General features: G+C 36.7%; 1 protein-coding gene across 6 annotated transcripts in view; it reads left to right on the forward strand.

The window, feature by feature from the left end:
• Positions 1 to 23,264, forward strand: part of STAG2 (stromal antigen 2) — a 39,816-nt gene extending 16,552 nt beyond the window's left edge. Inside the window, exons 14-33 of one of the 6 annotated variants that reach the window (XM_010014508.1) lie at positions 106 to 223; positions 976 to 1,079; positions 1,853 to 1,945; positions 2,136 to 2,225; positions 3,248 to 3,451; positions 4,970 to 5,040; positions 5,403 to 5,490; positions 5,592 to 5,672; positions 8,891 to 8,983; positions 11,424 to 11,598; positions 12,010 to 12,149; positions 13,281 to 13,382; positions 15,398 to 15,546; positions 16,096 to 16,224; positions 16,573 to 16,778; positions 17,178 to 17,367; positions 17,453 to 17,566; positions 19,027 to 19,153; positions 19,501 to 19,578; positions 22,393 to 23,264. In XM_010014508.1, the coding sequence (XP_010012810.1) occupies positions 106 to 223; positions 976 to 1,079; positions 1,853 to 1,945; positions 2,136 to 2,225; positions 3,248 to 3,451; positions 4,970 to 5,040; positions 5,403 to 5,490; positions 5,592 to 5,672; positions 8,891 to 8,983; positions 11,424 to 11,598; positions 12,010 to 12,149; positions 13,281 to 13,382; positions 15,398 to 15,546; positions 16,096 to 16,224; positions 16,573 to 16,778; positions 17,178 to 17,367; positions 17,453 to 17,566; positions 19,027 to 19,153; positions 19,501 to 19,578; positions 22,393 to 22,416 (2,376 nt within the window). In that variant the 3' untranslated portion in view covers positions 22,417 to 23,264. Of the gene's footprint in view, positions 1 to 105; positions 224 to 975; positions 1,080 to 1,852; positions 1,946 to 2,135; positions 2,226 to 3,247; positions 3,452 to 4,969; positions 5,041 to 5,402; positions 5,491 to 5,591; positions 5,673 to 8,890; positions 8,984 to 11,423; positions 11,599 to 12,009; positions 12,150 to 13,280; positions 13,383 to 15,397; positions 15,547 to 16,095; positions 16,225 to 16,572; positions 16,797 to 17,177; positions 17,368 to 17,452; positions 17,567 to 19,026; positions 19,154 to 19,500; positions 19,579 to 22,392 lie in introns of all 6 variants that reach the window. The other 5 variants (XM_010014509.1, XM_010014507.1, XM_010014512.1 and 2 more) reach the window with 5 other exon arrangements.

Below are 23,264 nucleotides of genomic sequence, written 5' to 3' on the forward strand. Positions count from 1 at the left end.
TGCCACAGACAGGAGCCAAGTGAGAAAAATATCTTGTATCATGGCAAGTTCTCTAATGAATTTTATTACTGATAAAGAATAATAATTAATGTGTTCTCATTTTAGTTGCATGAACATGCTGCATATCTTGTGGACAGCATGTGGGACTGTGCAACAGACCTCTTGAAGGACTGGGAATGTATGAACAGTCTTCTGTTGGAGGAGCCTCTCAATGGAGAAGAACGTAAGAGATTTTTGTAGATCTTTACATTGCTCTGCAGTTTCTGTTAGTCTTGGTTCATAAGAGAATAAGTTGTTTACATTTATGAGACCCCAGATAGTCTCTATTTTTACGTGACTATAATAAATCACTGAATACTAACTATTGAATGTGAGGAAGAATAGAAAGACATCATTTCTAGTATGGAAGTGGGACACAAAACAACAGTGGTGGGGAGAAAAGAGAGAGAATAAGCATGCCGTGTCCAGTTGCCTTGTTGTGCCACAGGTTCAGGCTGCAATTCTGGCATTTGAGAAACCAAGTTGCTTGTGAAACTGGTTCATTTATTGAGTGTTAAAATTACCCTATGGAAAAATACTGTCATGTCTTTGATGACAGTAAAAACAACTCAACCCTGTGGCATAATTCTGTAATTTGTAAGTCCTGGTAAATGGGCCTCAGAAAAATGAAAAGGAACTAAAATGATTATAAAACTTGGTATTTGTTCTGTCCTGTCCTGTGAGTCATCCAGTTATATTCCCTCAATATGAAATATTTTCTTGTGTTGTTATAAGGTCCTTATCTTCTCTATCCACTCTGCCACTTGCACCCCTAGAAACAAGCTAGTGGCCTACATGACTCCCCCTCCCCCCCTTTTTTTTAACCCTTAAAGAAAAGGGGAAAAAATGTTGCCCCGTATTTTGATTCTTAGATACTAATACTTGTGGAAAATGAAATTTCAAGCTGTGTATTAACATGTGTTTCTTAAATTTCAGCTTTAACAGATAGACAGGAAAGCGCACTGATTGAAATAATGCTTTGTACAATTCGGCAAGCAGCCGAATGTCATCCTCCTGTGGGAAGAGGAACAGGGAAAAGGGTAAGAAGCAAAAAACTACTCTTCTACAGATGTGGGAATGGCTGTGTGGGGACAGTGTAGGAAAGAGGAGGAAACTGTAGGCAGCTGATGCTGAAGGAACTGAATTCAGGAATTCAGTTTTGGTCTCCACAGTCCCCAGAATCTGACTACCCTGGCTAGTCCACTTTTTCTGGGCTTTGGCGTGTGCGAAAACTGTTTGGAGTACATTTGATTTTATTGTTGAAGGTAATACAAAATGGATTTTGAAAGAAGTATTGGTTGGAAAGGAGAACAGAAATCAATGTTTGGGAAAGCAAAAACTATTTTCCATTTGAAAGAGCAAAATGAGGGAAGAGAACATACTTCATAGTCTCTTTGGAGGGAGGACAGTCCACCAGTTGGCTTTCCTATGATTATGTAAGAGTTTAGGCTGCCTTCTTTTACTGGGTCATTAAGCAGGGACGGAAACTTCTTTTGAGATTGGTGCAGCTTTTGGTAAGAAACCCATTTACGTACAGGTTGAAAAATTGTATGAAGGTCAGATTCGACATATGAATTGAGTAAATATCATTTAAAACCATAAGCTGAAAGGTTTGCTGTTCCTTCATTGTCAAGACCAGCATTCGTATAGTGGTGTTTTGTGTCAGGGCTGGATTTATTTATTTTTTATAAAGTGTCTCTCCCTCTGCCCCCAATGCAGTAATTTTAAAAGGTCTGCGTACCTGTCATTAATGATAATGTAATATTGCATTAGAACTTTTAGTTGTAAAATCCTTACAATATTGATCTTTAAGGTGCTGACAGCAAAGGAAAAGAAAACCCAGCTGGATGACAGGACAAAAATTACTGAACTTTTTGCAGTGGCACTTCCTCAGCTGCTAGCAAAGGTAAGCGTGATTCCATTCCTTGCTGATGGACAGTTGCTGAAATCTTAACAAGTGTAGTTTTGTAATTAACTGTATGACTTACACAAGTTTTCATTTTTTGTTATTAGTCTTTATTAGTATTTGATTGTTCTATAACAAATTGTTTTGTCCAAGACATTCATTTCAACTTTTTTCCTTATCAATGTTACAGTATTCTGTAGATGCAGAAAAAGTCACCAACTTACTGCAGTTGCCACAGTACTTTGATTTGGAAATCTATACAACAGGGCGATTAGAAAAGGTAAGGTAACATTCAGTAAAACTTAACACAGAAGGAGAAACCCCAGAATTTAGACTTAGTCACTGGAATTTCAGCCGCTATTTGTCATAACCCTTACTGAGAATGAGACTTTGACTTTAGAGCTGTGACTGGCTGCTGTTCTTAAGGATACCGAAAGTCTGAGTTTTCTAAGGCCTGTCTAGCAAGTTTTAACAGAGAATCTTGCCAGGTAGATGAACTTCATGCAAGAGCATTTATTATCAGGTTATGGTCCTGCTTCTGAGGTATGCTGCCTGACATACAAAGCTTGTAGAAATAACTTAATAGGTTTACTTTTTCCTGACGACTCAAACTAATTCATAACCATCTTCATTGCATGAGACATGGGAAAACTACCAGATCACAAATTATGTAGTTACTGCTCTCCTTTTATCTGCTGTGGTGGTGAAATTGGTGTAAGCTATTTGCATCTTTCTTTTCTCCTTCTTAGATTTGCTATTTTGCTGTATTGTGAAGCAAGTAGCTGGAAATCATATAGGGTCAAAAAAGTAATAACATGTTTAGTTGACAGCATAGCCTAGCAGTGATAGAGCGAGCAGCAGTGAGCAACTGAGATTGAGGGGATGCATGTAAGAACAAGTTCAGTTGCTGACACTTGAGTGTTATGAAACTAAATCTTCAATTATATAGTTTTTAAGACCACGTATAAATGTTTATGTGAGTGGGAGATAAATGGGTCTGTGTTGTTCAGTTGTCACTGCAAATTCAAGTGTTAGATAAAACCATACTGGCAATTGCAAGTTTTAATGACTTCTTAAAATGCATCGAATCCTTAGCCTTTGACAAGCTTCTACTTATTTCTTTGCTAAACAGATTTTTAATTTACTTAGAACTTCCAGAATTGTTTTGTACTCTGTATCCTAGTTACAAAAATAATAAATCGAATTTATCTTTTAACATTCCTTAAGGTTTATTAAAAATGTGTTCATGTGTGTATATGTATATGAGTAATTTTTCCTTTTTTTTTTTTTTATTTCTTGTAGCATTTGGATGCCTTACTGCGACAAATCCGGGATATCGTGGAGAAGCACACAGATATAGATGTTTTGGAAGCCTGTTCAAAAACATACCACGCTCTCTGTAATGAAGAATTCACCATCTTCAACAGGGTTGACATTGCAAGAAGTCAGTTAATAGATGAGTTGGCAGACAAGTTTAATCGACTTCTTGAAGACTTCTTGCAGGAGGTATTTTAATGTGCAAGATCAACTTTTCCTGCCCCTGTAAATACTTCCAGTATGTTTTTCTGCCTACCAGAAGGGATGGGATCTTCCCTCTGACTTTCAAAATTGTGCAGTTAGACACAATAATACAACAGTATCATTGCTGTGATTATGTGAACTCAGACTATTCTTTTATGTTAGGACAGTGAGTTTTCAATTTTAATTTCTTTTCCACAAGTGTCTTTTGGAAATTTGGAAAGTTTCAGATAAACTATGAAATTATGTAAACTTTTTACCTTTTAAGTTTGAAGCTCATTTTTTTAAGAGATGTAGTGTTGTAATTCCTGTAGGATTGTCCTCAGATTTGCTGGAGTTGCTAGTCTTGCCTGTGATTGCATATTGTTGTTGTTAAATATCAAATCTCTTGAAAGCACTCCCCTTTTCTTTCTGGATGCAAGCAGATGCAATTAATAGCTTAAAAATCACTTTGTTCCCACACTGTGCTAATCTGAAGAGTGAGAATTTTCTGATACGGTTTTTAACGTTGTGGGATCTCTGACATTTAGACAAAACTTGTTTCTCCTCCTCCTGATCTGTGATAAGGAGCATGGGAAGTGTGTTTTTGACAACTTCATTCTCCACACTTTGCTGATTATTTTATCAGGCTTTGCTCCTGTTCTTCTTGCTTATTGATCTGAACTAGGACTTTGCTTTAGAAACTGTAGACGTATGTGGACTATGTAAGCAATGTGCCTGGTAATCCATTTGTTTCCTCCTTTGTACGAGAAAGGAGAGAGAAAGCAAGGAAATTAAATGTCAGACTGTTGGCTTGAAGGAAAATAGCAAATACTTTGGTAGAATTGCTGAAATCCATAGTGCTTTGATAAGGTTGTGCAACTCAGAACCATAAAACACAATGGGCTTGCAGTATCTGATAAATTAAGGAGTTTCTGTGACCTTAGATATTTTACCCTGTATATTTAAACAGGTATTTTTTGTTGGACACTTTCCTTCTTACACTTTTTCTTTCTCCAAATGTAAATTTGTCAAAACTTGTGGGAAAATTAGAGCAAAACATTTCTCTCAAGAACTCTTCTTTTATGTGATTAAAGTAAGATTGAGGTAGTGACCTATGGCCCATCTAGTCCAGTATCTATTGTCTGACAGTGGCCTCTGCTGGATTCTTCAGAGAAAATTGAAGCACCTACATAATACATTGTATTCCAGTATCTTAGAGTTTTTCCCTTTTTTTTTTTCCCTTCCCCTTCTCCCTCTTCCTCACTTCCCCTTCCCTGTTTCTCCTCATGCTGCTATTTCTAAACATGAACTGTTACCTTCTCTCTCAAACCCTTTAATTCTTCTAAAATATGTCATCGATAAATAATTTAGGTGCAGCTCTCTCTGGTTCTTTTGGTTGCATTTGGGGGGTGTTTTTTCTGCTTGTTGTTTGGGGTTGGTTTTGTTTATTTAAAAGACAATCTGAAGTTCTCTTGCTTGTGTAGTACACTGCGTGGGATATCTTACTATATGATTATTAAATAGGGGGAGGAACCTGATGAAGATGATGCATATCAAGTCTTGTCAACACTGAAGAGAATCACTGCTTTTCACAAGTAGGTTTCTGCAAACGTCTGTCAGGGTTTGTGGTGTTGAGGGTGGTGGTTTTGTTTGGTTTTAATTTGTTATCAACTTTTTAATGCAACTTGGAGGGATTTTTTTTCTCTTGTTTAGTGTGAATCATGAGTTATGCAGAACATGATGCATTTTCAATATATGAGGATTATATATATGCAAAACTGAAATCTAGTTTTATTTTTTGCTTTGGTATAATTTTTGGCATAATTTTTGTGCTTTTTTTGGGGGTGTGTAGGTTTTTTATTTTTTAGGCCAGTTAAGCTTTTAGTAGTTGTTAACATCAAACTGCAGAAGTGGTGTTAGTTAAATTACGTCTTTGCTTCATTTCTAATGTTCCCAGTGCTCATGATCTATCAAGATGGGACTTGTTTGGCTGCAACTACAAGTTATTGAAAACCGGCATTGAAAATGGAGACATGCCAGAACAGGTCTGTAGTTAAGTGTGGTCTATAGCTACAACAGTAAATAGCTTTTGTTGTTGTCTTTTATTGGTCTCTGTCATGTAATGCCTCTTCTCTTTTGATTTCAGATTGTTATTCATGCACTGCAGTGTACTCATTATGTAATCCTTTGGCAGCTAGCAAAAGTCACTGAGAGCAGTTCCACAAAGGTATGCCTTGTTCCAGTTGTATTAGTAAATAAACATTTGTAGGTACCCTGCAGTGTCGTCAAGTGGAGACTGTAATGGAATTAATTAAGACTAAGATTTTTTTCTGTTTTAATACTGATACCTGCTTTAATCTGCTTTTCTAATAAGTTCTTCAGAATTCATAACTTCAGTAGAGGAATGCTTGAGTTTTAAACCCAGTATTTCTCTAGATTGTTCTGGTTTTATTATTTTAACATTACTACTGTTTTATTTTGACAGGGTTTTAAAATAATTGTAGTAAATAAATGCAATATCTATTAGGTTGGCACAGTAACGGTGCTAGGGAGGGGTAAAATGCCAACTGAGAAACACGGTGTAGTCAGTCTTACTACTCTCAAGAGGTGGGCTTGAATTTCTTTGCAAACTCTGAAGTATCAGTGACAAGTCAGTGAGATAAAAGAATTTGCACGCTGCTGTAGTGTTCTTACTGCTCAGTATGTTGCAATTGCACTTAGCTCTTCATCAGTCTTTTAAATGTGTTGTTAGAGACATGAAAAAGATTAAGTTCAATTTCAGACTTTCAGGGAATAAGAAGAGGGCCTGTTCTGCATCTATGTATAGCAACCTTGAAGGGCAAAGCTCTGGCAAATGTCATCTTTCTAATTTCACTTCTTGAAAAATCTTGGAGGAAGGATTAAGGTTTCTTGTACTGGATGTCGTTGCTTGAAGAGGGCGATTAGGTGGTTTGCTGTGTAAACTGCCTAATGAAAGATGGGTTTGGAAAGGCCAGACAGTTTAGAATGAAGTTGAAGTGCTGAAACATTTTGATTTCTTTAACTAAAAAACAAACCTTATAATCAAACATACTTTTTCTGGAAGCGTTCTACAGTAGTGTGGGAAGGGTACATTTTGTGCTCTTTCACTGGAAACTTACGCTGGAGTTGCACTTTGTTATTGGAGTTACTGATAACACATCCTTCATATCAGAGGTGAAATAAGTATGTTCTTCAGGTTTTTTCAACACTTGGATTGTCGTACTTAAGAAATAGTTGTAGGCATCTGGCATAATTTACTAGGGAGAAAACAAAGAGAACTAATGGCATTAATAATTCATAATATATAAATTACAATTTGTAATTAATAATCCATTATTATGATAAACTTATTTTAATGTGAGGATGTATAAATTGTTTCTTTAGGGTATGCTACTATGCAATTCTGGTAGATACAGGAATGGAGAAGCATGCTTTGTAACTTGTACTATTGTTTTTTATAACAGAGAACACCTTCGTGAGATCATAATGTTTCTTTTTACTTTTTGCTATCATGTTAAGATTTCATTAATCCAATGAATAATTGTGGCCTTACTGATTCAGTAATTGCAATCTGAAGGTGTGTTAAATGCGAACTTCTTGAACACTGGCTGGCTAAACTAGTTTACCCATCTGGGGTTTAATGGCTTTTAGCATTTCCAAACCCTAAAATATCTGCTATAGATACATAGATTATTGAGAGCCACTTATGCATTGAAGGATCTGGAGAAGATCGGGAGGCTTTGTTAGCTTATTCTTTAAAGGGTAATCAGCAGTCTGGGCCTGTTGTATTAGTGATTAAACCTTTATCACAAGCCTGATGGCAGAAGCAGAGTTAAATACTGGAAAGTTAGGTTACAGATGAAGATTAACTTAGCTATTTTGCAGTAAAATGTGATTTGTAGTACTTTACAGCAGATGAGAGGAACTTATTTGTAAAGTCGAGGTTGTTGTCCACTCCTGTATAATAAAATGTGGTAAATTAAAGCTTTCATAGTTGTGGTTCAGATGTTGAGCCTGGTTTATTACATTTAACTGCTTGATTGCTGCCAAATACACCAGGTATGTGCAGGAGTTCCATTGGCTTCTGTTCAATGCCATTGGAACGCAGCAGTAAAGAAGTTGAAACACAAACGGAAGTGTCAGAAATGTACTGTCCCTCAAGTTTTGTGTGGGGTTTTTTTGGTTGGTTGGTTTTGTTTGGGTTTTTTTGCTGTGACAGTTGCTGACTGCGTGCTGGTTTTGAACAGGTTGACTAAGTATAGGAATTAGCTTCATAATATAGGCTGCTAAAATACGAGACTAAATAGTTCAGTTTTTATTAAAATGTAAATGTTTAATTCTTCATAAAGGAAAGAATAATCCCATGTGTAATTCTCTTCACATCAGTATAAGTAATCTGAATGGTGAATGTTGAGAGAAAAGATTTTGTTAGTGAATGTGTTCTAAAATCATATTAGACTTAAACTCATAGTCAAGAAACAGCTGTTGAGATTCCCATTGAGATTAAATAATGTGTTGTACCAGTGTGTTACCTGCTTCCTTGAGGGGAGAGACTTGGTTTGGTTTAGATAGTGTGGATAGTTTTTAAACTACTCAGGGGTATTTCTTTTGTCTGGGCTGATGGTGGTTACACAGTTGGTCTTCTGTAATACGACTTCCCCCGTTCTACATGGGCTAAAATCTTCACATGGTTGAGTAACACCAACTATGCCACACACGTGGATGGTATTTGTACCAGTTTGGTACTTCATTTGCTCAGTAATCTATTTTTCTGGAAGTTATTGCAACAGTTACATATTCTCTTCTTTTTCTAGTGGAAGAGGGGTAGAAACCCCCAGCTCTCGTCTGACCTTTTATCCCCAAGCAATGAGTTACAAAGTAAAATAAATAATGTCATGTAGCCTTGTTATAGTTAAAACTTCTAGTTATAAGTAGCTACTTAAAATCTATCCTCTCGGTTGAGAATACAGATATTTTAAAGAGAAAGCGCTTTATGCTCTGGAGTTTTGTTTGTTTGGGGGTGTGTGTCGATGGGGATTTTGTAGGTTTGGAGTGTTTATTATTTTTCGTGGGGTTCAGTTTTAGTGGGGTTTTTTCAGTTTGGGGTTTTTATTTGTTTTGTTTTTTTTGGGGTGTGGGATTTGTGGGGTTTTTTTGGGGGGAGGGATGATGTTACTATTTTTTAATAACTAACTTTACAATTTTCACCCCAACTTTCTTCTCTTTTTGCAGTACACAGGATGACAAAATTGAGGAAATTGCTACTTGCTATTTTTATTTGTAATGGTGATTTTAAAATAATGCAGTGGCCTGGAATATTGCAACTGTGTGTCTGTGGTGGATAGTTCTGTGAATATGCATATGCTAGATGTGACTATAAAGCTGTGAAAGCAAACCTGTTACATGAAATCGTTCTCTTTAAAGGAGGATCTTCTACGTCTAAAGAAGCAGATGAGAGTGTTCTGTCAAATCTGTCAACACTACCTGACCAATGTAAACACTGCTGTTAAGGAACAGGTTAGTGACCGTTGTTCAGTCTTGTAGTCTTCTAATAGACTTCTAAAGCAGTTGAAAAGTTCCTTGTGCTAATATTTTTAGTGCTTTTGTAGGAATGTGGTGCTTCTTGGATGTTGAGACTGAATGCCCTTTGAGTGTGAATACATAGTGTATTTGCATGCTTGCCTGCCTTTAGGTAATTTAGGTAGGATTTCAGAACCAATTTAAACTTTATTCTTTTAATTTTAGGCAGCATAAGCTTCTATTCAAGGATGGGTTTGTTTACTTGCTTAAGCAATGACTGGGCAGGCTCTCTATAGAAGCCTTCTGGTTTTTGTTAGGTGGGAGAGTTCCATATCAAAGCTCTTGCTTACCTGGTGGTCATGACGCACACCTCTGGAGGAGCTCATTGCGGATTCATAGAATTGGAACTGGAAAAGCTGGGGACATCTATTTAAAAGACACAAGTTATTTTTTTAGTTCTATCCTTGAATGCTTTTATGTTCTTCTCACATTTTTACTATGATATATATGTGCTCATCCACTCAAGAACTGTGAAAACAACTTTCATCTTCTTTCTATATACCTGTGAGGACATACTGAGACAACTTCCCAGTCTGCTCTCCTTCACCATGGTGCTGCATGCACAATATATTGCTCAGTTCTTCAGAGTCCCAGGATTTTGGGGATCAGTGAATCAGGAGAAAAATAATGGGTGCCCAGCATGAGTGTGTGTTCATACATGCAGACGTATGCACCGTAACCTACATTCCTTTTTTGTGGTCACCCTTGGGTACACTCATACACTGGTCAGTTGTTAACAGGATTGTTCAGAGATGGAGACCATTCCAGCAAATGCTTGGAAGCCACAACAGTGATGTACTGCTCAGAAGAGATTTACTGGTTTTATAGTTGGTCCCTCCTACAAGTGTACATTCTGGGGGAGAGTTTTAGCTGGAACTAAGTTCTTGGATATTTCAAACGTAAGATATGTAGGTATTTAATCCTAGCAAGCAGTGCCTGACATTTCAGGCAGGGGACAAATGTCATGGCTTTATGGAAGAAAAGTGGAGGCATAAAGGTTTTCGGTGTTGTTTTTTATTTTTTCTGTTTCAAAAAGAATTGAGATACCACCTTGGGAAATACTTGTCTTGTTCTGAGGGCAGTAGGGTCAAGGGAAGAGTTTAAACTGTAGGGGCTGAGTCTCTTCCAGGCTGTGGTCAAAATAGTTCTCTAGCCAGGGCACTCACAGGAACCTCAGGTTCCAGTTGAGAGCACAGGTTACTGATAGCAGGATTAATTTTAAGTAAATGCCTGTAACAACTTTTAGAATGCTAAAATAAAAAAGCATACAAACCAACTAACTATCTCTCTGTGGGGGAAGGACCAAGCTATCTTCTGGGTATGCTTTTAATTAAATGAACAGAAAGCCAGGAGTGTTTTTGCTGCTGAAGGTAATAGTAACCTGGTTGAGCTTGAAGTTGAAAATATGGTGCACTGAGCGGCACAGCTGCAGTTTTTGAAACTCTTGGTAAAAGAAGCATATTCCTGGAACTGAATAGACGTGTTCTGCCAGAGAGCTGTTGAGTGTAAAGGTCACAAGGTGTAGGGTGTGAAATGCAGATAACAAAAATTACTAAAGCTGTCAGTAGGTCTCTGACTGCCTGTAACTCTCAGACTCAGGTGAATGCTCTAGAAACTACAGCTGCCTCAGTCACAGAGGCTACCAGAGCCATGGTTCTGCTTTCCTTCCCTAATTCCCTGAGAGAGGAGCATATGTAATTCTGTGACCAGGAAATTAGTAATATTTGCTTTGAGGAGTTAGAGAACAGATCTATTCATTAAAGTGGAAGTACTGAAGAGATTAGAGTCAGAGAGATGAGGTGGTGCAGCATTGCTGCCGGTGTTGTTTGGTCTGTTAGCTTGAAGAATGCCAGTCTAGGTGCTGCTACATTTTAACATTCCAGGGAGTTGGAGTACAGTCAGGTCAGATGCACGAGTTAGCCAGCAAAATGAAGAGGTAGTTGCTTTTTTGGAAGCAAGACATGCGTTAGGGTTTAAAGGAATTGAATGACCTCAGTTGTTGGATGTTTTACAAATGTGGTTGAGACAACTTAATAAAAATAAAAAGGAAAAAGAAGACTGTACTTTGGTGGTGTCCACAAAGTTCTCTAGTGACCTCATGTATCCAGCAGGCAGAACTTAGGAGTTTCAGGCTCCTCATGTTTTAATCTCACAATGTTTTGATACTTAATTGGCTTCATCTGTGCAATATTTTTATTTGGAGACCCAGTCTTTGTACAACAGCCTCCTGTAAGAAACTGTGCATATTTTGACTCCCAGGGGGCCTGTGTAGTTGTTCTGGACTTAAGTGGCCCGTATGTATTGGGCCACTAAATATTTTGTTACGTGGAAATATAAATCCAATTTCCAAGTATTTACTAAGGTTTCTTTTTAATAGGCTTTCACAATTCTGTGTGATGTGTTGATGATCTTCAGTCATCAGATCATGACAGGAGGACGTGACATGTTGGAGCCACTTGTTTACACTCCTGATTCTTCATTGCAATCTGAACTACTCAGTTTTATTTTAGATCATGTCTTCATTGATCAGGATGATGATAATAATAGTGCAGGTTTGTACAAAACTTAAGTTTCCTTTATATTATTTGCCTTCTAACTAAAATATTTATTTGTCTGTGCTTGTTATTTTTTGTGGTTTTGGTTGGGTTTTTTTTCCCCTTTCTTGTTTTTTCCCTTGGGCATTGAGAGGTGTTCATGGGCACAGAGGTAGGTTTGTCTTTTAAGTGTCAGCAGATAATTAAAGCATTTTATGTTCTGGGGACATGTAGGATAATCATGGTAAAGTTTTGGTTCAATAGGCACAAATATATATGTCTCTGTATCAGGCCAATAAAGTGCACTGCTGTCAGAATTGAGACTTGATTTTCCAGAATCCTGACCATTAGCCCACATCACTTCATATATCAATGCTTAAGTATGAAGCATTGAAACCTGACAGTTTTCATGTTCTGAACTCTTTCTAGATGGACAGCAGGATGATGAAGCTAGCAAAATTGAAGCATTGCACAAAAGAAGAAATCTACTTGCAGCTTTCTGTAAACTCATTGTATATACTGTGGTGGAAATGAATACAGCTGCAGACATTTTCAAGCAATATATGAAGGTAAATCTGAAGCCTAGTAGTGATGCTTCATAAACCTACTAGAATACAGTAGCTGTGAATTTCATAATATTTTTTATTTTTTACCTTGCAAAGTAACTGGTTCAGAATGTGAAGAATTCAAACCTCTGGAGTTGGTAGTTTGTAGACCTCTTAAAATTCTTTTTCCATATGAAGGAAAATATGTCTGAGATTAGTTTCACAGTTCCAGTGTGTTATTGGGGAGGGAGGAAGGAAGGAAGCCTGGTAATTATTTTTACATTGTTTTAATAGATGTATTTTCTTACCCAAATCAATGGTACATTTTTAATTCAGTTACTAGTGTAGCAGGCCTTTTGAGAATCTTCTCACAAAGATCACCTCCATGATGTCTAGCCTCATCCAGTAATGTCAGCTTAAACTCTGTAGAAGAGAAAAAGAGAAAATGTTTTCAGTTGCCTCCCCCTGATTTTTAAATCTGTTTTTATCTTATTTGAATATAAAACCCCCTACTTGGCTCCTGGGATTCACAGCTGCACAACTGTATGAGTTCTCATTTTGTGGACATAATAAAGCTTTGCTCCTTGGTGATTTAACTTAAAAATTAAAAATTTGGGCAGCCTGCTTTTGTCTGAGTGCCCTATGTGTATTTTGAATTGCTAAAGAAATAATTGGGTCTTTCTTGAGCCTGAAGTACTGACAGAACTGAAAAGACAGCTCTCTTCATTGGAAAAATTATGGCTATGACACTATCTGTTAGTGTTTCCTTTCAGCAGAGAAAACAGAAAACTCCCCACCAGAGATAGAGGAGTTACTAAAAAGATTAGATTCTAATCTTGTACCCTGGAGGGGTGAACACATGTTACTAACAAATGTGTCATGGCCTTGAAGATAAATAGGTCATTCTGTCTCTAAAGTAATACTAGCAAGAAGAGTGTGAACTGGATATTCACTGGGTTTTTTAACATTTTGGAGGTGGTTTAGGATATCATTTTGATGATGCCATCATGAACATGTTAGGTTTTTTTCCTTTTGCAAGTCTTCACATTTTTTTTTAAATAGCAAATCGTAGATGTTGTTTTCTGAAGAATTCAGTAGTTGTAATGTCTTCTACTAAAACTGAAAGTTAACCTTTTTTTTACTGTTTTTTCCTAGTATTACAATGACTATGGTGATATTATTAAAGAAACAATGAGTAAAACAAGACAGATAGACAAAATCCAGTGTGCTAAAACACTTATTCTTAGCTTGCAGCAGGTAAGAATCATTTACAGTATTTTTATGCATGTAATTCCATCCTGTAGGTAACGTCCTGTTTAATAGCTAGTGTGAGATATTAATGATGAAATTCGTATGGAAGGTAGGGGTAAATAGGTCTAAACTGGAACACATTTTCTGCAGCTGTTGAAAAACTGCCTGAAGTCTTCCTATACTTAGAAAATACTGTGCAACACAAAGTGTATGCAAGAGGCACATAAATATGAAATGGATGTAACTGTGATACCTTCTTAACCCTAAACCAGTAGTTAAAAGTGTCACATATTCAGAAATGTATTGTGAAACTGGTAGTTCACTTACTCATGAACAAGGGAAAACACTTCCTGCATTTGTGGTAGGGTTTGTTTTTTATTTGTAGTTGTTTTCTTTTTGTTTGATTGTTTTCCCTCCCTTTCCCCTCCCTTTGTGTTCACTTTTTTTGGAGGGTGGTGGTTGGGATTTTTTTGTTTGGTTGATTTGGATGATTTTAAACTATTCTGAGAAGTAATGAGAAGTTTTAGTAATTCAGTATTTCTTAATGTTTGGTAGGGGCTTCACCCATCTTTGAAATTAAAACTTGATTTAATGCTCTCTTCAGTAAAAGAGCTTGTTTGTGTGGAGACCTGATGAATTCAGTCGAGGTCAGAGTCGGATTCATCTGCTCACATGAACCATCTGCATGAATCTTACAGGATCAGAACGATAAAGCCATATCTCTGCAAATCACTGTAATCTAACATAGATCTCTGCTCTTGCTGAAAGGAACTAGTGTTGATAGGAGAAGTGTACCCCAGTTTGTCCTCTCTCCTCACACCTCTTTTTGACTAGATGTCATAGAGCCACGTAGTGGATATAGATCTAGATGCTGATCCTGGTTGAGAAGTGACCAGAGAAAGCCCTTAATTAAGCCCCATAGCTGGTTTATACATATGGATATTGCCAATATCAGGGAGGATGAAGCCTTTCTTTTTTTTAGCAGCATGACTTTGTAGCTGGTGGAACTGCAGCATAAAATGGGCAACTAAATACTCCTGCAGTTTTTGCTGACTTGCCACCAGAGTTCATAATTTTTTGTGATGTTGGGTAAATACTATCCTTCTTAGTCTTTTCTGTCTCATGAATAACCAGCCCCTTACATTTTAAAGGTCAAAGTGAATGTTGTAAGTACAATTACACATGAAGCAAGGAGGCAGTTCCGCAATTCTCATGTGGCAATAAGAATAGTAACATGAGGGGACCCAAGTATTACAAAACAAACATACAGAAAGAACCCTCATAAATTGAAACATGTACCTGATTTCAGGAAAGCTTCTTTAAAAAATAAACTAACCAGAGAAGAAATACTAAAAATGATAGTGGATAAAGGGAATAACTAAGCTCATAGTCTAAGCTCTTAAGTTCATAGCTCTAGCCTGGTTTTGGTTTATTCTGCGTTATATAGAGTATGAAGGGCAAGTGTTCTAGAGTTAGAAAATACTAGAAAAAATGACTGTTGAAGGTCATTATAGTAAAATTCAGCAGGATAAAAAAAGCATTGATGAAACTAAAAAAAAAAAAAAAGATGAAGTTCAGTGTTCACGTTTGCCAAACACTGATAAATAGTTGAAATTCGGATCTCCAATGGCAAAGATTTTGGTGTCTTTGGCAGCTTCTTTGAAAGCATGTGTTCATTTTAGAATTTCTTCCATTATTCTTGTATTCTGAAAAGATAAAAAATAAAAAAAAATTAGAAAGTAGTAGTTGAAAACCTGTTATATTTATGGTTTGACAGTGTGCAGAGGACAGTACGCATCTCAAGGGTTAACTCTGAAGTGTAGACTCTTGAAGAGTAGCATTGACATGGCTTTCCAAAGCCTTGACTTGATTTTTCTAAACCTCCATGTTTGTCTTTTGGGATTGTTGAATTAAGAGAAAAACTCTGTAAACCACTCTTACTGAAACTTAGCTTTATGTTGATTAATCCAAAGTTTGGCAATCTTGTAATAAACGAAAATTTCCCTTTTCCTTTCATACAGCTTTTCAATGAAATGATTCAGGAAAATGGTTATAATTTTGACAGATCATCACCAACATTCAGTGGCATAAAGGAACTTGCTCGACGTTTTGCTTTAACGTTTGGACTGGATCAGTTGAAAACAAGAGAAGCTATTGCTATGTTACACAAGTAATTTTGTGCTTTGTATTACTTCCCTTTTCATAAATGCTTCTTGACTGATGTTCAAATACCTTTTCAGTCTTTCAAAATCAGTTAGCTAATACAAAACGCATCAGCACTGGAGATGATATAGCCCATTGATAAATTAGGAGCTGACTGCAGTTTTGTGCCTGAATTAAACCCAAATGATAACTAATATTGATGTTCTTCAGCACCTTTGTATAAGCCTTTAAATGACAGCAGTGTTGATGCTATCATGAAAAAGTATTTTTAATCTCTTACCCATAACAGTAAGAATTGATCCCCACTGCATTATTAGTGGTGGGTTGTGTTGGCCTTACGCAGAAAACTTGAAATGCAAGGTAGAAAGGTCATGACAGAGTGTGTGCAGATTCAAATAATGAATAGCGCTTACTTTTTTTTTTGGCCAGAGTATGGAAACATCAAATCATTGCTTTCTTGACATAAAGAAAGGTGTTCGATTTTGATAGCTCGTAGTGCTTAGAACTTTCTCTTCGGTTTGTGCTTGATGTGACTTCATTTTTAATTTTTTCTTAGGGATGGCATAGAATTTGCTTTTAAGGAGCCTAATCCACAAGGTGAGAGCCACCCACCATTAAATTTGGCATTTCTTGATATTCTGAGTGAGTTCTCCTCCAAACTTCTCAGACAAGACAAAAGAACAGTGTAAGTATTTTCGTATTCTTCTTAATATTTGTAATGATAATCATAAGAGCTACATCTGAATAAATATGTATTGGTGTGTGTGTATTGCATTCACCTAAAGTGGAATCTGGCACATCAAGATAATTTTACACTAATGCAGTCACGTATAATCACAGAGGGTAAATTGTATTTATTCTTGCTATTTTATGGTGGATGAACAGAAATCATGTTCTGGATTTGCTGTTGCCAGGCCTTTTTGTTAACTAGATGAGGAGCTTTGGATGTTAATTTCAGTAGTTACGTATCTTGACGTGTTAACATCTTGTTACAGATATTTTGCATTCTTGTAATTATTTTTTTCATTTAAAGGTATGTTTACTTGGAGAAGTTTATGACCTTTCAGATGTCTCTACGAAGAGAAGATGTGTGGCTTCCTCTCATGTCCTACAGAAACTCTTTATTAGCTGGTGGTGATGATGATACTATGTCAGTGATTAGTGGAATTAGTAGTCGAGGTTCTACAGTAAGAAATAAGAAGACAAAGCCGGCGACAGGGAAACGGAAAGTACCTGAAGGTAGAACTTTTCTCATCTTAAAATGAGCTACATTCATATGAATGTTTTCATATTCATATTCATCCATATGAACTACACATGTCAATGCTTATTTGTTAGCTTGAGTGAATTTGTATGCTTTAATGTATTTTTTTAAAACAGGGTATCTTCTATGCATTTATGTGTCCTGCTGGGAAAACTATTCATTTGAAGAGGCTTAATATCGTAACACTGATTCACAAAAAGAAATAAATGCACTATGCTGCTTTAAGTCACAGAATACAAAAGTATTTTAAATACTCTAGCCAGCGATTGTATTTTGGGGCACGTGTAAGACTTGTGGCAAAAAGTAATCACGTTTAAACTTTCAACTTTAGGTTAGTTTGAAAAACTTTACTGATGTTCTGTGTTGCCTTCCAGCTGAAGAAAGCAGCAGTAGTGACAGTATGTGGCTGAACAGGGAGCAGACAATGCACACACCAGTCATGATGCAGACACCTCAGCTTACTTCTACTATAATGAGGGAGCCCAAGAGATTGCGACCTGAAGAAAGTTATATGGGTGTCTATCCTATGCAGCCCGAACACCACCAAGCTCCACTTGATTACAAGTACGTAGATGAGTAGGTCTGCTTTGTGTTAGTGTTCATACACAAAACCAGTTCATGTTTAAAATAGAATAATGGTCTTTTTAAGCACGCAAGTAACGTGGATGTTGGCTCAAAGGCAACAGGAAGAAGCCGCGCGACAACAACAGGAGAGGGCAGCGATGAACTACGTCAAGCTGAGAACCAACTTGCAACACGCTATGTGAGTTGAGAGTGGAATGGTCCTTCAGTGGTTTGGGGAGGGGAGGGTTTATTAAGTGCAGTGTCACTCCTGTATCTTTTAAGAGGGATACATTTTATGTTTTCCTTTGTCTTGAAACTTGTAGAAGTGTATGATAATTTAGCAGAATAGATCAGTTTAATTTCTTGCTTATTTTTGAACTTAAATTCCAGAAAAATTAAATAGTAGTGAAATTTATGATAAAGGGACCTGGTTGTTGAACTGAATGCTATCTGTGGCAGGAATATATAATCAATATACATGACACTTCTTTACTGCAGAATCATTTTTAGAATAGAACATTAAAAATGAGCTTTATAATAGGTGTTCAGTGTGTGGAGCAGAAAGTTTCTGCTTAGTTTAATTCTGGTATTTCTTTCTCCTTTGAATTCTGGGCTGTAAGTTTAGGGTTCCTTTGAAAGGAACTGCTGTCTTCAGCATTTCTGTGATTGATGCAGATTTTGTCTGACCTAAACTGACACCAGTGTTGAGAGGAATCCCATAGTACCAGTTTTTATAGAACTTCCTAAACCAAACACACAAAAACCATGTGAAGTTCTCCATATTGTGAACATAGATAAAGACAGTCTCATGTTTCTTAAATGAATGTCCTTCAGAGGTCATACATTCTTACTGTAATGTCATTTACTCCATTATGATTCATCATGCGTGCATTTTGACATGCACACTAATGAGATTACATTCCAGAGCTAGTTAAGCTGAGGAGGGGAAGACTAGTTTTAAAAGTTCTCAGCTTCAATAAAACTATGTGGTTCTACAGAAGAAAAGTAAGAGTTGTAAACTAAAACTACAGGCATATGTATTGAGGAGCTTTACATCTTTCCCCTACTTGTTTTTAATTCTTTAATACCAGTGCTTCATGTAATATAGTTTGTGTTCAGTATAATTCAGAATGACTCCTTACTTTTCTTCTGAGTTCTAGTGTTGCATGTAGAAATTCCGAGGAGAGAGGATGAAGGGCTATGTGGGAATGTCTGAAAATGGATTTATGCATCCACTTTATTGCAAAGACATTCTTCCTTGTCTCGTCTTAAGGCAGGAACAGTTTTTCTTTAGGTGATGAATCTTAGGTTCTTTCTCACTTGAGGAAAAATACTTGCATAGAAATCTGAATTAAGTGTGGGTTTGATCTGCTTATCCATTTCTGCAGCCTCTTAGAGTACCCATGCAGGGATGTACCACGAAGTTCCATAAGTTGATCTTTGTCAGTTGTTTCCCTTGCTCTCTTAGAATCTTTCAGCTGGTTAAATACCAGCTTTCTTTAATAGTAGTTATGCTTTTATTTAATTACTTAGGGTTTTTTCTATCTAATGGGATTGTCACTTGTTGGCAGTTCCTTACTGAACATTAGCTTTTTAAATATTGAGATAAAACTTAACTTGATTTAGTGCTAAACAGTACGCTTCATCATTTTATTTCAGTCGACGTGGCACAAGTCTAATGGAAGATGATGAAGAGCCGATTGTGGAAGATGTGATGATGTCATCAGAAGGACGGATTGAAGATCTCAATGAAGGCATGGATTTTGACACCATGGACATAGACCTAGTAAGAAAATTACTCGTCTTTTTAGGGGATTTTGGATTTTTTGTATTTCTGCTTTTAAAGTAGGGTATTTGAATCAAATTTTTTGTTTTGGTGAAACAAAAATCATTCTTGTCTATCTGTTCATTCTTAAATGGCTGTGCCACTATCTTTATACAAGTGCCATCTGTTCAAACTGCCATACAAAAAGCAAGAACACTACTTCCTGTAATAATAATGTGAGAGATGAACATTTATCTCCTACAAATTCTTATCCCTTGAGAGTTCACCTTCATCTATTACAGTTTAAAAACTATGTTGTTTTTTTCCTGAAATTACAGTTAACATGTTTATTTGCTTGCTTTCTAAAGCCACCATCAAAGAACAGGAGAGAAAGAACGGAACTAAAACCAGATTTCTTTGACCCCGCTTCAATCATGGATGAATCGGTAGGTTAACTTACATAGAGGAAAATAATGTAAAATCAGCCATAGAGTTACAATACTCACTCACTTCAAGTTTTAAATGGAAAGAATGCAATCTTTAGGTTGTCTTCATTAGCTTATTTTGGCAGACTGGTACAGTCAGTGAAATACTTCATGCTGTAATTCAGCTTCATAAATTCTAAGATAGTCAATGTTCTTTGCAAGTTTATAGGATTTTTGTTCTTAATACTTTCTGTGTAGCTATGTAAAAATCAAAAGCCTTTGAGAAGAAAACACATCTGGTGTGGAAAAAACCCTTGCAGAAGTTGGTAGCAAAGAGCTTAATAAAAAAAAATTGTGCATACACTATATTAAAGGCAAGTTTCCTGTTGTGATGAGCTTAGTTGAGTGACTGATGTCATTACCAATTGTCAGCATTGGATGGTTTTGCGGTGTTTTTTTATATATTATATATTTTTTAAAATTGGCATATTTACTTTTCGTGCATAAGTAAGATAATGGAGAAAATAGAGATAATACAGATATCTGTTTATAGAGATGAGAGGTATTTTTTCTTTCCATATAAAGTTTTAGGTCCAAAACATCCGAAGTCTGTAGTTTCTGCTTGCAGTTGCCCTTTTTTCCGACTTGATAAATCTGCAGTCTCTATTCTCTTTTAAAAAATCTGCATGAGGGATTCCTTCTGTCTTGAACCACTTGTAATGTATGCAGCCATTTTTGACCTTGTGTAGCTGGTACAAAATTACACTGGAAATAACAAGCTACAGCAAGCCAGCAGAGGACAGTGCAACAAGGCTTCCTGGGAATCTTGGACAGCTTGGTGGAATTTGGAAGACAGTTATGTATTTTTTTACAGCATTGTTGCAGTGCGAACCTGTTCTTGTTATGGGAGAAAGAAATCTTAAACGCTGTTTTAAATGCAAATCCATACATTTTGTACCAGTAGGCCTTTGCGCTAGTAGTAATGAATCAGATTAGGTTGTGCATCTGGCTGTTGTGTGTTCTGTTCTTGAAGTAACACCAAGGAAGTTAATCACCTGTTTTCTGACGCTCTGTTTTACAATAGTTCTTCCCTTCCCCTTCTTGCTTTTTAATTGATCTGTGAAATACCAGTCATTTTCTAGTTTGACTATACTGAAAATTTGGTCTTCCATAGGTGCATTTCATTGATTTGAGAAACCTTTCAGCTTTTCGGTTTCTAAAACTAATCAAGAATAGTTCTCCTAAGTTTACCGTTGGCTAGGTTTCTTTCCTCTTTATTTCTCGTTCACCACCACCCCTCCTGAGCCCAGATTTGCTAGGCAGTCCTCAGCTGCAGTGTGGGAGCATCACCACATGATGGCAGCCGGCTACAGTCGCATTGCTCTGCAGGCTCTTGAGCCAGGGCTGTGAGCCCAGCGGTGGCCTGGTCCCATGTGCCAGCAGAACAAGCTCTATACGGGCCCTCTGCAAGGAGGGAGCAGTGCTGCACTGGAGTGAGCTGGTACGGTCAAGGGGGCATCATCTAGCAAACCTCCCTCCCAAGTAAGGGTGCAGTCAAGGGGGTGATCCTGGAAGCAGGACTGCAGAAAACAGCTGCATCGCAGAACACAGCTGCTCTTTAGCATAAACCCCTCCAAAATTAATTTAACTACCTAAATGGGGAAAGCTCTGCTAATAGTTTAGGAGACAACATGAAACCGTGTTAAATCAGAACTGAATTTATCAGTCAGTGCTTAAAATTTAAAAAACCCAAATTTCATAAATGCAAAAAATCTTCTCAGAATAAAGTTAATTTGCTTTATTCATATAATTAATTTCAGAGGATTCTTGGATTTGCTGCACTTGTTTTTAATAGGCCTAGACATAATAAAGCTGTTTAATTTATTCAGATGCACATGGTTTATGGTCAGAATTTCAGTCTGTCTTCTCATCTTTTTGATGTGTCCAGTTATTGCTGGCACCAGAGGCAGTTGTATCTTAGTCTGCTATATTACGTGGTGCATCTAAAATGAATTTAATACAAAGAACAGTAAAAATTGGTTTGTAAACTGGTAAATGTGAACAGCAGGGTTAAGGTTTGGGGAAATAAAGTCTCTCATGGCTCTTCCTGATTTTATAAAGTCCTATAAAAGCTAGGACAGTCACAAGGTCTGGATCTTCTGGGGCTTCCATTGGCATAGAAAACTGTATGGCTTGCTCCTACATGGGAAGTGGGAACCGATTCTTTGTTTCAGGAAAGGTTTTCCTTCACTTAATCACAGTCTCCTGAAGGACACGGTTTTCATTTTACCTGATTATAGTTTGATTATTTTTTTTTTTCCCCACTGTCTTCCTGACAGAGTTAATATATTTAATAGGAAATACTAAGCTTCTGTCCTGGCTAACAGTTGCAGGCTGACATGTTGTTTTTATGAACACAGACACAGCAGCAGCCAGCGCATAGACTGTTTTGTCCCAGACTTAGTTGCTGGAAACTACATACTTGATTTTAAGTTAAGACCTATAGAATGCCATTGTCAAGTCCCAAGATAGGCAAAGTAACTAAAAACTATTTTACAATTACTACCCAGAATAATTAAAGCACAGTCTTTATCACATTCCTACCGGATCTAGCTAATTTCAAGTGGGGGTAAAATATTTTCTAAAGAATAAGGTGCCCTTTTCATATTACTACATAAATCAGAAGTGTGGTGAATCTGGTTTGGAAAAAAAATAAACTTACAATGCCTTAACGTATCTTGAAGTGTCTTAATCTTAAATCATATACTAATTGCTTTGTTTCTGTTAAATGTGTAGTAGACTACAAATTGACACCATTTCTAACTTTTTTTTTAGGTTCTTGGGGTGTCAATGTTTTAATACCAGAGCAGCAAATAAATCAGTGGTGAAGTCATTTTCTAAGTGGAAGAGGAAGTTTTTCAATACAAAATTGTGGTAGATACAGTGAAATTCTGAACAGATTTTTCTCTAAGGAGAATGACATGCTTTCAAGATCAAGTGCATTGAAGGGGCAGTTTTGTTTGCCTGAAAAAAATAAAAAGAAATGTAAAGGACAAGTAAACAAATTGAGGATAAGCTACACTTTTTGTTGGGAAAAAAATTCAATATTTTATTTATGTGCTATCAGTTTATTTCTGGCTCATAAGAAGTATTCCCTCTGAGTTCGAATCTAACAGTCTGAGAGGTGTTTGGTACAGATTTGAGCCCTTCTCTATACATTTGCTGGCTATACTAAATAATCATGAGCTCTGCTGGATTGCTGTTTACATCCATGAACTGAAATATTAGATGGATTGGTTTTCTCACAGTGATAGAACCAGAAGAGTGTCAGTATTTTAAATCAAATGCAAACTTCAGCCACAGAAGGTTTGTATTAATTAATCATGGATAAAAAAAAACCACATAAAGCAGAATTTTAACAGCTTTTTAATCTAAACCACATTTTTATTCCAAAAGCTTCTTGCTAGCCTTCTCAGAAAGGTCCATAAACTCTGAACTACCCGAAAGCAACAGATCTCAGTCATGCTTGCCCATTACCAACCCTGAAAGTTTGCTTGTCCTTTAAGAAAAATGTAATGTTGTGAAATTCCTTCCAGTAGTGCCACTGTATTTTGTCTCCAAATAAAAGAAGCTTATTGTAGTATGTTTGCAGAAAAATTCTAAACAAAAATTATACAGCTTATTAGAGTGTGGGAATAGGGATCTAA

Source organism: Nestor notabilis, unplaced genomic scaffold (assembly GCF_000696875.1).
Source record: "Nestor notabilis isolate BGI_N333 unplaced genomic scaffold, ASM69687v1 scaffold33105, whole genome shotgun sequence".
Lineage (NCBI taxonomy): Eukaryota > Metazoa > Chordata > Aves > Psittaciformes > Psittacidae > Nestor > Nestor notabilis.